The sequence below is a fragment of the Crocodylus siamensis genome, chromosome 2 (assembly GCF_052110815.1).
Source record: "Crocodylus siamensis isolate JL-2025a chromosome 2, ASM5211081v1, whole genome shotgun sequence".
Classification (NCBI taxonomy): Eukaryota; Metazoa; Chordata; order Crocodylia; family Crocodylidae; genus Crocodylus; species Crocodylus siamensis.
The window spans coordinates 205,515,585-205,530,536 of NC_143396.1; the positions used below are offsets into that span (position 1 = coordinate 205,515,585).

Genomic DNA, 14,952 nt, shown 5'->3' on the forward strand with positions numbered 1-14,952 from the left:
CAAAGTTTCCCAAACTCCTTCCTATCTCACAGATGCCCTTAGCTCTTCACACAAATGAATGGAAAATGGAAACAGGAAACAGCAGATTTCCCACAAAAAATTCCCACAACCACTATATTTCACCATCTATGTTAAATTTGCACTAAAATCCTAAACTAACTAAACACCTCTGCTATAAGGGTTTATCTTTTTGCTATAACTACATCTAAATACCTATTGCAACAATGTAAACAGTGAATTCATAATATTAAGAATGGGGTAATACATCTACTTCCACACTTTAAAAAAATGACTGAATAACTCATGTGAGACTTGCCACTCTTGATTTAAGGTTATTTCCTCTACCACTATGCATCTTCTCTCTGGCATACCAGTGGCATACAAACAGGATGAATACACGAAGTTATACTAAAGCATAACACAATATTATTCCTATCCTACTGAAGTCATGAATCTGTCTATCAATGTTTTCAATTCCCTGAAAAGCACAGCAAATCTCTAAGTCTAAAAATAAATGGCTAAATCTTTATTCAGCAAAAGTTAGGCTCTGAAGCTACCAAACTCTGGAACTCTTCAGACCCTTTTCCCTACAAGTAGGCAGACAAAGAGCCAAGTTTTTATTTAAGACTTATTAAAAGTTTTAAGACCTACTCTTGTTCCCACTGATGACATTCCAACTGACTTCAGTGGGAACAGACTCAATCTCAGAAAGCAATTGGCCCAAAATTCTGCTGCACTCTGACACCCAGAGAGATGGGAAATATCTTTCCTCTCCATCCCAGTGCCTTATGTATGCTAACCAATTTCTATGAGGAAGCAGATTCAGTTTCCTTGATGTCCCTATGCAGTTACCTACTTTAAAAAGAATAATAGGGGCTGCCAATATTTGCTGGGAAAAAGCAGCTATTTATGGATTATTTTATGGTTTTCCTGTAATGTTTACTCTGAAGTACAATACCCCAGCATCTCAATAGATTCCTGCTCTTCCCATCCCATTTGTGAAGCAAATTTTATAGACCTTATTTTTGAAAGGAACACGGAAAAACAAAGCTATTAACTTATTGCCCAGAATCACACAGCAAGACTCTGGCAGAAACAAGGACAGAACTAAGATTTACAGTCTTCCACTCTTCTGTCTTAACCATAAGATCATTCTTTCTTTATCAAGGTGTTAGCCAGTGCTGTGTATGTATAGGTTAAAAAATAAAAACCACTCTCAAGGTAATGGAGCCGCATTGGATGCAATCTGAACATCCTCCTGTTGCCTGACTACAATTACTATAATTTCACAGATGCAACAACAACTGACATGATATGTTATCTGGAGATTTTTTTTATTCTGAAGTTTAGAGTCTTCATGACACATTCAAGGGACATTCACTGGCTGTGGGAAAAAATATGGCTTTCCACTACAAATACTTTAGGCCAGAAATCAAGTATGACCAGTCTGCACAATATGAAGCATTCTACTCCAGTAACCTCCTCCTGAACAGCTCCTATCGCACATCTGAGGAGAGTCTTCAAGGACAAGACACCCCACCCCACATTCCTCTAAAACATAATTTTCTACAGCAGGCAATGGATCTGATCTTTTAAACAAATCCCATACCCTTATTAAAATATTAGTTAAAAATGTAAATATATAAGTAGCCAAAAAAGAATTTTTTTTCCAGAAAAGTAGATGGTCTTGAATGATAGCCAGTATACTAAAGATCTTACTTCAAAGAACCCAGAGCATTTGGATTCCTGTATGTGGATGATGGGGTTTTTTCCCCATTAAAATTGTCTCATTGCTCATGCATATTTTATTCCCCGATTCTCTGCTCCAGTAAGAGAAGCATAAAAAAGCAGCCAACATTTTATCAATGGAACTCACTTCTTAGTCAGCTCAAGATATATTTTCTTCTGTTCTCCTGCTCTCCTACAAAATTAAAGTCAGCAGCCAAGAATACCCCTCAAAACCCCAGGCTGCATTTCTAATAAAAATGCACTCTGGCATTTTTTTAAAACAAGAAAGCATTAAATTTCCCAGTACACTGTCTCCTCCCCATTGTGGCTGCTGACAGAAATCCTCAAGGAAAGGAATATAATTCAGGCAAGTGTGAACTTGTACAGTTATGGGACTGGTGAACAGACCTACTTTGCCTTCCTGGATGGGCTGGTTACATTGTTCACAGTTTGTAATTTATATTACTCTATTTATATTAACTATCAGTAAATATCTCTTAATACAATTTCTAGCCGCTCCAAAGCCGTAACTTTGAAGAAAGATGATACATCAGGCTCATTCTAATTCTTCTTTCCATCAGACCCTTTTTCCAGATAAATTGTACTTAGTAAGCTTGCTCATGTTAAGGGAACGCCTGTACAAGTACAATTTAAGTGCAATTTAATGTGGCACAGGACAGTGCAGTCCAGGCTACGACCCCTTTGCACCACCAAGGTAAACTGGTCATAAACACCCAGCAGAATGCAGGTGGAGAGCTTTCTAATAGTTCAACTGTGTCACAACTCTTGTGCCTCTGGCCATAATCTACTGCAGGATGTTAAAGATAAGAGAGGTCCTAGTGGAATTGTTTCACTATATCTATCAATCCTTTGGCACTGAAGGCCCACTGGGGATCCTCTGGGAATGACTTTAGAAACTCTATAGTCAAGGCTGGTCTCCAAGGGAGGAGGAGGGAAAGAATGAGTCCTTGCAATTAATCATTTCCCTAACTCCTTAAATTAATTATGCAGATTACATAACTAAAAAGATTTCAGAAATACCAAGCAGGCAGAAAACAGTTTTAAAAAATCAAGATACAATTGAAACAAAAACAAATACCATAAACTGGAGGCAATATACTGCTAATCAAGCAAACGCCTCAGAATAAGTGGTATGATGTGGAGAGAGAGATCAAAAGGCTCTGTCAGAATTTACTGCAATAACAATACTGAAAAGTGAGGAAGGGTACAGTAATGCCCAAAAGCACGTCTATGTCACCAATAAAAATCCTTGCCTCACTAGTAAAAATGTCATTTTCATGCCACAATGTACACAATATTATCAATGAAGAATGTGGAAAAGGGATAATGCTGTAAGAAGCTTACACTTTTTGCATTGGTTATATATTTATAATTTATGCAGCTTTTTCATCTTTTAAAACGCTTTTAAAACTTTATTAAAATGTTAAAGGCATATCAGCAGGTACCTTTCTTCCATTCTGTGTCTCTACCTGTCACAGCACCTCAGAACTCCACCGTAAAGCTCCACCCTGCTTCTGATCCCCAGTCTCAAAAGAGCATCAAAAAGAGCAATTAGAATATGGGAAGATCAGCTGTTCAAATGACACGTTTGGGAAGCTGTATCTCTTTTAATGTGTTAGCCTTACCCACCATGCTATATTCACCTCATTAGTGGAATCAAACTATAACACGTTTAAGGAGACTCTTAAAAGGAAGGAAAGCCTTCACTAATTTTCAAGTACCCTTCACCTGTTTTTTGAAAGAGTTCAGAGTAGGTGCTTGTACCACCTCTGGGGGAAGTTTGTTCCAGACTCTGGACACCTGCACCATAAAGAACTTTTTTCTTATGCCTAATCTAAATCAGCTTTCCTGGAGTTCATGGCCATTAGACCCTGTTATCCCTTGGGGAGCTCTGGTGAACAGCTGTTCTCCCAGGTCCTGATGTACCCCTCATGTGATTGTAGGCTGCCACCAAGTCCCCACTAAGCCTTCTCTTCTCCAGACTGAAGAGTCCCAAGTCCTTCAGCCTCTCCTTGTACAGCCTTCCCTCCAAGTCTTGGATCATACAAGTGGCTCTCCTCTGGAGTCTCTCAAGCTTCTCCACATCCTTCCTGATGCTATGAGTCAGTGTGAGGATGAAAGAGTTGTAGAAGACATAAACATGTATTGGAAGCTGTTACTTTCTGGTCTCTTCTCTAGCTTTCCCAGGAACTAACTGTGGATATGCAGCCAAATCTTGGAGCAAATTAGGAAGCTGATTTTCAGACCCTGACTGCACATGAACTCATAACACACAATTGTACGGAGCTCTTCTCATGTACTTTTAATGAACTAACACCTACATGAACAAGCGAGATGTTTAAGATCTGCATGTTCAAACGATGATACATTTGTACATTTAAATACTATCAGCCCTCCATGTGGATTTTCAAGATATGCAAAGCTATCAGTGCACCAAAAGAGCATGTATAGGAGAGTAATGGGGGATGCTTGTACAAAATTGCACGCACAAAATGGATCAAGTGTTGCAGGCCCATTGAAAATTAGGTTATGAATTGATCAGAATAGTTAATTTTGGCTCTCTTGACTGGAATATATTTCATTTAATATACATCTTGAGTGTGTTGTTAGGCAGAACTGAATGACTGAAGCAGGGAGAGCAGCACAAAAATCCAGAGGAAGCAGAAAGCATGAATCTATTGACTAAAATAGCTTTCTCTTCTCCTGTGACTTAATTTGTTCAATTAAGTCTGTAGAGGCACTGCTTCTCATTAAGCATTCTGAACTCAGCTGAAAGCCTGTGACACTAAGCTATCCTAAAACGGTGAAAATTATATGTAAAAACTACCCTCCCTAATATTGGATTCTGTGTGTACTTTCAACTGCAGTTTTCCTCCCACTGAAGATTAGGAGGGCTCAGATTATTTGGCAGTTCTTGACAGTACCCTTTTCTGACATGCCCTTTCTTTAGGCACAACAGATCACTTTCACATCTTTAAGAAATTTACTGAAGTGTCAGCAGGAGACACTGGTGCAATAAGAAAGATGATGATTCTTTCTTTGAATGCAAAGGTGTAGGAGGTTAATATATAAAGCAAACTGTACATGCCAACACTTGGAGAAAACTCTAATTAACTGAATTGACATGCTGCAGCTGAGTCAGGGACTTAAAATCTTCTGATTTTTTTTCATTTAAACCCCTACAATGATCTGCCCTCAAGTCATGCTTTAAAAGTTACTCCTATTACTTTCCATTGGAGATAAACTAAGTACAGGAGTATGTATAAGTATAGAGCCAGAGCTGTTTAGCTCTGGCTCTATGCTGCAAGCAGCCCTGGGCTGCACAACCCCAGGGGATGCTCTAAAAAGCATAATCCTTTCTACTGACACCTGCTATTGGGTGTTTCTAAGCTACATCATTTTCTAGCTTTCCCTCCTGTCTATCTTTTCAGCTATGCCTGCTAATTTAGAAAGGGTAAGTTCCTGGCCACAATTCCCAGTTCCTCTCTGCCCCTACTGGGACAGGTTGTATGCCTAGAGGGATATTCCTTATATCCTCTTCCCCAAGTGTCTTCCCATGTACAAGGGCCAGGGGAAGTCTTCCCCAAGTGTCTTCCTACTACCACTTGCTATTCCTTATGTCACAGAATAAACAAATCACCACAGGGGCTAATAAGTCTCTAGTTCCAAAAGTCTTCATGAAGCTCAGGAAATAGAAATGTATGTTATTTGCTTATCAATGGTGTCTATTTCCATGGTTACCACAAATCAGCAAAACAAACCAGGAAGACTAAAATAAAATATGTTATAATTCCTATTTGATTGTTAGAATGAGATTAAAAGCAAGAGCAAGAGAAATATTGCAGACACCTCCAATTTTGACACTGACACACAAAAATTAACTGCCTGATACCTGCAGGGTAAACCAAGGACACAGAGTTGGAGACCTAGGTGTCCCATACTGTGAAGGGGGAAGAGCTACATGCCTCCGAAGGGCAATTCAAAGAGTGCAGAATACCTAGAGCTAGCCAATACAAAACAGTAAGCAGTGAACTCTCACCACATTATGTGCCTCCATCCACTTCTGGTCCATATTAAGGCTCTCCTTACCTGAGGAGAGCAGGACCTAAAAAGCACATGCCATATCTCCTTCCAGCTGAGTATCATAACCCCCGTTTACAGAAATATGCTCCTTCCTGTTTCCTCTCTTTTTATTCCCCTGGTTCTTATACCTCTTCCCAAAACAGCAAGCATTTTTCAACAAAAGAGATGACTGTGGTGGTCAGGGCACTCTCTAAGAAGCGAGACGTGAGTTTGAATCTTCTGAGACTGAAGAGGTCCCAGACTCTAGACCTTCCTCTTCTTGGTTGAGATGTGTAGACACTGAGGTCCACCTGAGATTGAAAGAGGTGAGTTTGACTCCAGACTTAGACATCATGAATGACCCAAAAGTCTGAAGCCTTTTGTTGGAGGTCAGGAACAAGGAGGCAAGGCATCAGCCACACTCAGTAATGCAAAAGCTGAGTAGTCTGTGTTCAGCTCCCACAGGTTGGCTTAAGTATTGGACCTGCTACTACTCCCTAGCCAATCAGATAATGCATAGGTGTAACCTGACTAATCTAACCTAGCTGGCCAATCAGAGTTTACCATTAAGATTCCTGGCACTGGGTAATTGCTCTAACTACTAAGCTACTACAGAAAATATAGGCAATAACAATACCACCTTCTCAGTTCTCCTCTCCCATGTTTTTCCATGAAAGTGAGAGTAGCTACCTCACTTTGTCCTGCTGGTATGTGTTGAATGAGCTCCAAGAACACCAAACAGATCAGGCCTCTCTAGAAACTTCTTAGAGCTTAAGCACCACTGCCTCACATCTGGATCACAATGGAGTTAGGCATCTAGCTCCTCAGACAAGGATGCTCTTGCACTTGTGTGGGAGTCTAATTTCAGGGGCCTAGGTAACCCGTCAGGCCAGAACCTACATATTAAATGAATTAAGTGCCTCTAGGATTTGGGATTGTTGAGTAGAGAGAATCCTAGATTAATTTTTGCATTTAAGTGCCTAAAGTGTAGCCTTTTAAGTGTGTATAGTGCCTATCCAGATCTTACCCTAAACCACTCTAAGCATCCTGTATTTTCTGAAGTCCAAGATTTCGGGCCAGTTTTGCCTTAATGAATGGTTTTTCACTTCCTGAATTTAACAGTTTTCATTAAATTCCTCTAATATCCTTTTGGAAAAAATGACGTTTTACAATTCTGCCAGTACCCCATAATGAAGTTCTCATTCCTCATGTGAAATGAAAAATGTAAAGGAAATAATAGATCTATAAATTGCCCTATACTACATAAATGCCACAATAGTAAAAAAAAAAAAAAATGCTTTCAGAGATTGATTCTGCCCCTAGTAAAGTCAAAGTGTGTCTCGATGTAAGCAGGATGGGCTCTAATAGTTTTTCTTTCACTCAGAATCCTTTTCAAGGGTCAGAACCTGTGTTGTGCTTAGCTTCCCAGCTCTCCACAGACTGAAATGAGAACTGAGAGATTCAGTATACTGCATGATCAAATTCCATGTGTACGCAGGTCTTGAATTAGTAGTTTTTGTTTTGTTTTATTTAATGCTGGCAATCTGCAATCTCTCCCACCTCAGAGTTTTTAAAAGAAAGGATCAAGACAACAAGTTTCAGGGCAGGCTAAGTGATGCACTGTACAGACAGAACAGACTGCCCAACAATATATCACACAAACATAATCATAGGTGAATATAATATCCCGCAGCATCTACAGTACACCAAGGTATATTTAATACTCCCCAATCAGCAATCAACCTTTTGTAGACTGGTTCCTAATCAGAGTGTACTGTTTCATTTTAAAGCTTTGTTTTCTTTCTTACTCTAAGAAGGAGTAAGGGTTGCATTTGGTCACTTCCAGACTTCTACCAACATTTTTCTTCTTTTCTAGAATCTTGTTTTTTTCTTACCTGTTGCAATCCACATGAAGCAGGAGGTGGGATGCACTAAGTGAGAGTGCAATCTTGTGCCACTGTCCATCTGCCATCCGGTATGGGAACACCTCTGTCCGTGACTTCCCATTAAATCTGTAGTGATATCTGATCTCATCCCTCAGGCCACTGCTTTCCAATTCAAAGTAGCTGCATTTAAAATAGGAAAAATTCCATTCTTTAGTCAGTGCACTGCTGCTACCACCATTTCCCATTTTCTGTTCTAAAGCTTATTAAAAAATCTGAATTAAACACATGAGGTTGCAAATCTAAAGTAGTTTATACAGGGTGTGTCAACATGTGCGCATTTAATGCATATTAACCTGATTTAGTCTACACATGCACACCCTTAACGCACGTTAAAAATAACGATTTATGGCTAGTTAAACCTAAATTTGATACCTGCATAAATCAGATATTTATGCATGAATAGTTAAATCACTTTAACAAACATATAGCCGCACTAACTTTAGACCCAAGTCAGTCCCCACACCTGTGTTAAGGCACATTAGCAAGTTCACATGTGGACACGCACCTAAATTGCTTTAATGCTCATTAGGCTAATGAGCATTAAGTTTAGGCACACATAAAAACATATGTAGACATGCCCAGAGTATACTCAATAGGTTTCTATTTTATTTTAAGATGGAAAGACAGATAGGTATTATATATCCAGTGCATTCAAAAATTAAACAATGCTATTTATGTGAAAACAGTGTAAATGCTTGTATCCCTGGAGACAGAAGTTCTCTTTTTATTCACAGGACAGATATAGCTACAGTAAAAGTACCCTCACACCTGTCTACAAACATGTTTTTTTCTTGGCTTGATTTGTATAGAAAATCTAGAAATGATGAGCTCTACATGTCAGCAGCAATGGGGGTGAGTGGCGAGGCAGAGATTAGGGAGAAAAGAAAAGTACTAAAATGAAAGTACACCAGGTAATTAAGCAAATTTGGGTATACTTTACATAAATTTTATTTCAAAATGTTTATTTTTAAATGTCTCTAGGAAATGTCTGTGCTCAATCAGTTTATTGACTTCTATTTTTAGAGCTATAATTTTTTAGCTTTACAAGGAAATAAAAATCGCTAGATAGACTAGGTCTCTCAAAACCTGGCATAATCAAGCAGAACTCTTGGACATTTGTGACAATAGAAGAGTTGCAAGATAGCAGTCTTGCTAGTAACATTATTATTTGGATGGTATTTCCATCAATAGTTAGAAGTAAAGACCAATTTGTTCCCTGCAGGAAGTACCCAACCGACAGCCTAGAAATGGAAGTCTTCTCTTTATCCACAGAACACTTACAGCATTGTAGTTTTCTAAAAAAAAATGTAGAATGAAGAGGAAAATAATATACAAATTTTCGTAAATGGTATAAATGCCACAACAACTAAAACGGAATTCCTACCTAGGCCGTAATACTACATCTCTTTCACAGTGATATGTCTTCTCACAAATGGCTATTAGATTCTGAGTGCTAGCTAAGAATAAAGCAAGAATACTAAAATGATAAAATCAATTTTTCAAAAAGGTGCTCATCCATTCTCCTTACCCCTTTCTGTCACTGGCATGCCTCTTCTGTCACAAGACACTTGTGTACCACTGACATAGGAAAAAAAAAATCCCAGGGCCTAGAATGATTGTCATTAACACAGAGAGCTCTGCACCACTTTGTATTCTGAGAAACCTTCAACTTGCTGCAAGGGAGCACTACACTAGTCTTATGTAATGTAGCAGTAACATTTTCTCCCACCGAAACGGTATAGTGGGCTATGCAAAACATAAAACAGAGAAACTGAAAGCCCTTGGACTGGGACTTGCCTTTATGATAAAATACTGGCTAAGAATCTGTGCAAAAATATGTATGGGGAAAAGGGAAAAAACACAAGCAGTTAGCTCCTAATAAACTGCCAGGGTCTCACTGTTCAGACAAACAGTAAATTACCCATGTTATAATTTAGCATTATAATATATCTTGAATTATGGATTGTACTGAAAGGCATAAAACAGAAGCATAGAAAAGCAAAGACAAAAATGAAGGAACACAGGCAGGCAGACACACACAGGTATACAAAATAAAAGCAAAAACTAGTAGAGAATGGTTTCATGAAGGTTCGAACCCTTTGCCAAAAATATAACAAGGGCTGAGGGAACTCATTTCTCTAACAGGAGAACACAAATTTGATATACAGCTTTAAATGTTCACATGAACAATCATGGGACAAATCTAAAGAGATTATTTTAGGAGTGGGGGTTGGTACTCAATAAGAGCACTGTCAATAGCAAGGATCTCCTTGCTGCTTCTGCTGACACTTTGCAAGCAGCACAAGCACTAGGACAAGTATTGTCAATGAAGTCGCATTTAGGAAGTTAAATGTTTCATAATTGCCATCTGCTGTCAAAGCACAAAAAGAAGTCATTAAAGTGGATTTCTTCCCTCTCTTCTTCAGATAAGCAGCAGAGAGGCAGCTATGGTTTCAAAGCAGGAGGTGGGGAAGAACCATATACAATAATAGGGTGATAGAATAAAATATATATTCAGAAGGGCTTATCGAAGAAGCTTAAGGGGCCAAGTACAAGAAAAGCTGCCATAATGATTTTGCATTATGCAATGCTTTCTGCAATGATTCTTCATAATCCCTCATAGCTGCAGAACTAATCACCTACAGTACTACACGGCATTTTGTTTGTTAATAAAGGACAATGTCCCAGCTATGGAAAAGGCAATCAGACACAAAACAATCAAATGTAAACTGTGTTACAGAATAGTACAATATGTTCCAAGACAAAGTGGGTTTTTTTACTTGGCGGGCTTTCATGGTAATAGCTACTTCAAGGATTGAAAAAAGGTGTTCCTACTGGCTTCAGAGACAGTCCACCTAATTTGGTATCGGTCTGCTGGCTACCTCATCCTCCAAAACTGCCCAATAAAAATTCAAATCTCAAGAGATTCACTGTACCAGAAAGTAAAACCATTTTCTTATAATGAAGATTTGCTATACTGTTTGACTGCTGATGGACTGACTGCATGTAGTTTTACATACTTGGTTATACAGGAGGGCAGCAGTACACAAATTCAGGGGCTGGCTCTTACTTCATTGATACTGCTGCAAACTAGAAACAATTCCACTGTAGTCAGTGGAGTTCTACCAGTGAAAAACTGGCTGAACTAGTTCAGATTATATAGAAGGTGTTTAAACAACATGGATCAGTATAAATCAATGCTGTCCCATCAACTTCAGTAAATCTGCACCAGTTCAAAAATACATAGAAGTTGGCTACATGTACAAACATATGTAGATTTGCATCCCCCACACTTTTACACACATATCTACCATATATACATTTTATATATATGGTAATTTATAGATTATTTAGAGAGAGAGAGAGACAGACAGACAGACAGACAGACACACAAGTTTTCCCCATGATCCTGGGTATCTGAGGATATTACTCATCTACATTATAAAGTAATATACAAATGTACTTGAAATAGATCCTTCAGTGAGGGTTATCATTTAGTGTGGGGCAGGGAACAGTCTAGCAGGGAAGCAGGGGAAGAGAAGTAGTGCAGTGCCCCTGAAGGAGGGAAGGCAGGCAGGAGGGAAGGAGGAGCAAGGAAGACGGGGAGGGGGCTAATACCTAGTATGGCAGGGAAGCAGCAGGGGAGTTACAAGGGACCCTATCCTTCTTATGGCATCACAGGCCAAGCCCCTTCCTCACCATCTGTCCCGAGGAATGAGTGAATCCACCACTGACAACAAGCTGAGCCAGAGCTCCACAGACCCTGCTGCAGTCACCTGCAGCCCTGATCTCGGGGCAGTAGCACACCAGCAGTCAAGGGGCTTTCCAAGCATAGTATTTACCTTCGTGTCTACTCTCTGCTACACTCCTACACAAGGTTCTGGGATGTGGAGACATTTGAAAAAGAAAATGTAAAATTAGGAAAGAAACAGTCAAACTGTGAGAAAGCTGTTGGTGGGGAGGTCAAAGAAAACAAATGAAGGAGACTTTTGACATCTCGCATTGGATTTAAAATGTAAAGAGTCAACGGAGCTACACAAGGGATGAAAGCTGACAATCATTTTGGAGGCTTTACTATATATCCTGTGATCATTTTCTTTTTTGAGCTAAGGGAATATCAGAGTGATAATTTGCTGAACTAATGCTCTTGAATCGTCTGAAGAACTATGAAATGCCTATAAACATTACACACATTTTATTCACTAAGCATGAGACTGTTCCAAAATATAGCATGAAGACTCAGGGAACCATTAATAGAAATACGCATCTTCATAGCAAGAAAGAGAGAAGTTTATAAAGTACATTCCCTTTTTGAAAAAACAGGATATGGATTCAGTAACAGTCACTACTTCTTACTTTAAGTACAAGTCAACAGACACATGCAAGAAAAACACTAAGAGTTACTAGAAAAAAATTCTTTTTTCCTCTCTTCTATTTCTTTCAGTTAACTAATTATTTTAAAATGAAAATAACAACATACATTACATCCAAGTATCCTGGAGGGATTGGTACACATGGAAAAAACAAGTTAGGACTCCATACTCCATGCCTCCAGAAACAACTAATAGCAAATAAGCAAAGTCTAAAATACTGGCATTTGACCTATCTCCACAGATCTAAGCAAAGTGTCCATTATTGCAAGCAGCCCCATCTCTGCATCGTATCAGTATGGAACTGGACTAGAAAGTATTCATTATTTGTCACTTCTTGTACTTGTTAACTAATTACCTACCTGTTAGCCAAATTTGGAGAACTGTTTGTCAAACTTGCTAACACTGAGTGATGGTTGCTTGTTCTTTGTCAGGAATGAAAATGTATATATTTTAAAGATTGTGATCACAGGGAGCGTGTGCTTTGACAGATGGAATGCTCAAATATGTACATTAAGGGAACATACTGCTTACAGAATAGCGGAATAAACTCTTGTATAACCTCAGCTGAAGTTATTATTTGTTGTAGCATTACTTTTATTTATCAGCATGTCAAATACTGCGGGCCTTTTGCATAATTCCAATATCTGAACATTAACTCATTTTAGAGCTATGACATCAGTCTCCCATTCAAATTCTGTACACTAATGCCAGGAGCTTGGGCAACAAGCAGGAGGAGCTCGTCCTCCTGCTCAGTGCAAAGAAATATGATGTCATTGGGATAACGGAGACCTGGTGGGACTCCACCCATGACTGGACCACGGGTATAGAGGGCTATACCCTGTACGGGAGGGATTGTGTTGACAAAAGGGGCAGGGGTGTAGCTCTCTATGTCAAGGAAAGCTACATGTCCCTGCAAGCTGATGTTGGCGACCGGCATGGACAGCTAGAGACCATCTGGGTAAAAATTCGTGGGGAATACGGCACAGGGGACACAACGGTGGGAGTCTACTACAGACCTCCCACTCAAAGTCCTGAGCTTGACCAGGAGTTCGCCTGGGAACTGACTGAGGCCGCTTGCTCCAGGACCTTGGTTGTCATGGGTGACTTCAATTACCCAGACATCTCCTGGGAAGATCATTCAGCAAAATCCGAGCAGTCGCAAAGCTTTCTCTTGTGCATGGTTGACCTCTACCTGACTCAAGAAGTCTGTGGGCCAACGAGAGGCAAAGCACTGCTCGACCTGGTACTGGCTACAGGGGACGACCTAATCGGCGACCTAGTGATGGATGGGAAGCTGGGTGACAGTGACCACAAGCTGATCACCTTCACCATCCGCCATAAAGCTGGCAAGTCAGTCAGCAACACAGAAGTCCTTGACTTCAGAAAAGCCGACTTTGACAAGCTCAAGAGGCTAGTCAGTCAGGCCCTCAGGGATCATGACCCCAGGGAGATGGAAGTTCAAGAAGAGTGGTTGCTTCTCAAAGAAGCGATCCTCAATGCACAAGCTAAATCTATCCCAACATGGAGGAAAGGCAGCAGAAGGCACAGCAGCCCCCCTGGCTCTCCAGGGACCTAGCGGACCTCCTGTGGCTAAAAAGGAAAGCCTACAAAGGATGGAAGACGGGATTCACCTCCAAGGAGGATTACTCTGCGCTGGTCCGGTCTTGCAGGGAGAAAACCAGGAAAGCCAAGGCTGCAACTGAACTCCAACTAGCTTCAGGCATCAAGCAACAAAATGTCCTTTTTCAGATATGTGGGGAGGCGGAGGAAAAGCAAGGGCAATGTTGGACCCCTGCTAAACCAGATGGGGCAACTGACAACTGACGCCCAGGAAAAAGCCAACCTATTAAATAGGTACTTTGCATCAGTCTTTCATCAGTCACACGGGATGCCCATGCCTGCTATGGGACAGGGAGATCCAGGTGATGGGGATCCCCTACCCTCCATAAATGCTGACCTCATGAAGGAACACCTTGAGAAGCTGGATACCTTCAAGTCAGCTGGCCCTGACAATCTGCACCCCAGGGTACTCAAGGAGCTGGTGAGCGTCATAGCCCAGCCCCTGGCACGGATCTTTGAAATCTCCTGGCGCTCTGGTGTAGTGCCTGAAGACTGGAAGAAGGCCAATGTGGTGCCGATCTTCAAAAAAAGGGAGGAGAGTGGATCCGGCTAACTACAGGCCCATTAGCCTGACTTCTATCCTGGGGAAGATCTTAGAAAAGTTTATTAAGGAGGCCATCCTTAAGGGACTGGCCCAGGCTAACATTCTAAGGGATAGCCAGCATGGGTTTGTTGCAGGTAGGTCTTGTTTGACCAATCTCATTTCGTTCTATGACCAGGTGACCTATCACCTGGACAAGGGAGAAGAGGTTGATGTCATATATCTTGACTTCAAAAAAGCTTTTGATCTGGTATCCCATGATCACCTCTTGGCCAAACTGCCCAGTTGTGGCCTTGGCTCCACCACGAACCACTGGCCGGGAAATTGGCTCCGTGGTCGGACCCAGAGGGTTGTGATTGATGGCAGTCACTCATTGTGGTGCCCTGTGACCAGTGGGGTCCCTCAAGGCTCTGTCCTGGGACCCATACTGTTCAACATCTTCATTAATGATGTGGACATTGGAGTCAGGAGTGGACTGGCCAAGTTCGCCGATGACACCAAACTTTGGGGCAAAGCATCCACGCCAGAGGACAGGCAGGTGATCCAGGCTGACCTGGACAAGCTCAGCAAATGGGCAGACGAGAACCTGATGGTATTTAACACCGAAAAATGCAAGGTTCTCCACCTTGGGGAGAAAAACCTGCAGCACCCTTATAGGCTC

The 14,952-nt window shown here is 40.7% G+C and overlaps 1 protein-coding gene across 2 annotated transcripts in view; it reads right to left on the bottom strand.

Annotated features, from left to right (window-relative positions):
- NELL1 (neural EGFL like 1) overlaps nt 1–14,952 on the bottom strand; it is a 524,835-nt gene that overhangs the window by 445,603 nt on the left and 64,280 nt on the right. For both annotated transcript variants that reach the window (XM_090032860.1, XM_090032859.1), the window contains exon 4: nt 7,707–7,877. In XM_090032860.1, coding sequence (XP_089888986.1) covers nt 7,707–7,877 — 171 coding nt within the window. The remainder of the gene's footprint in view (nt 1–7,706; nt 7,878–14,952) is intronic.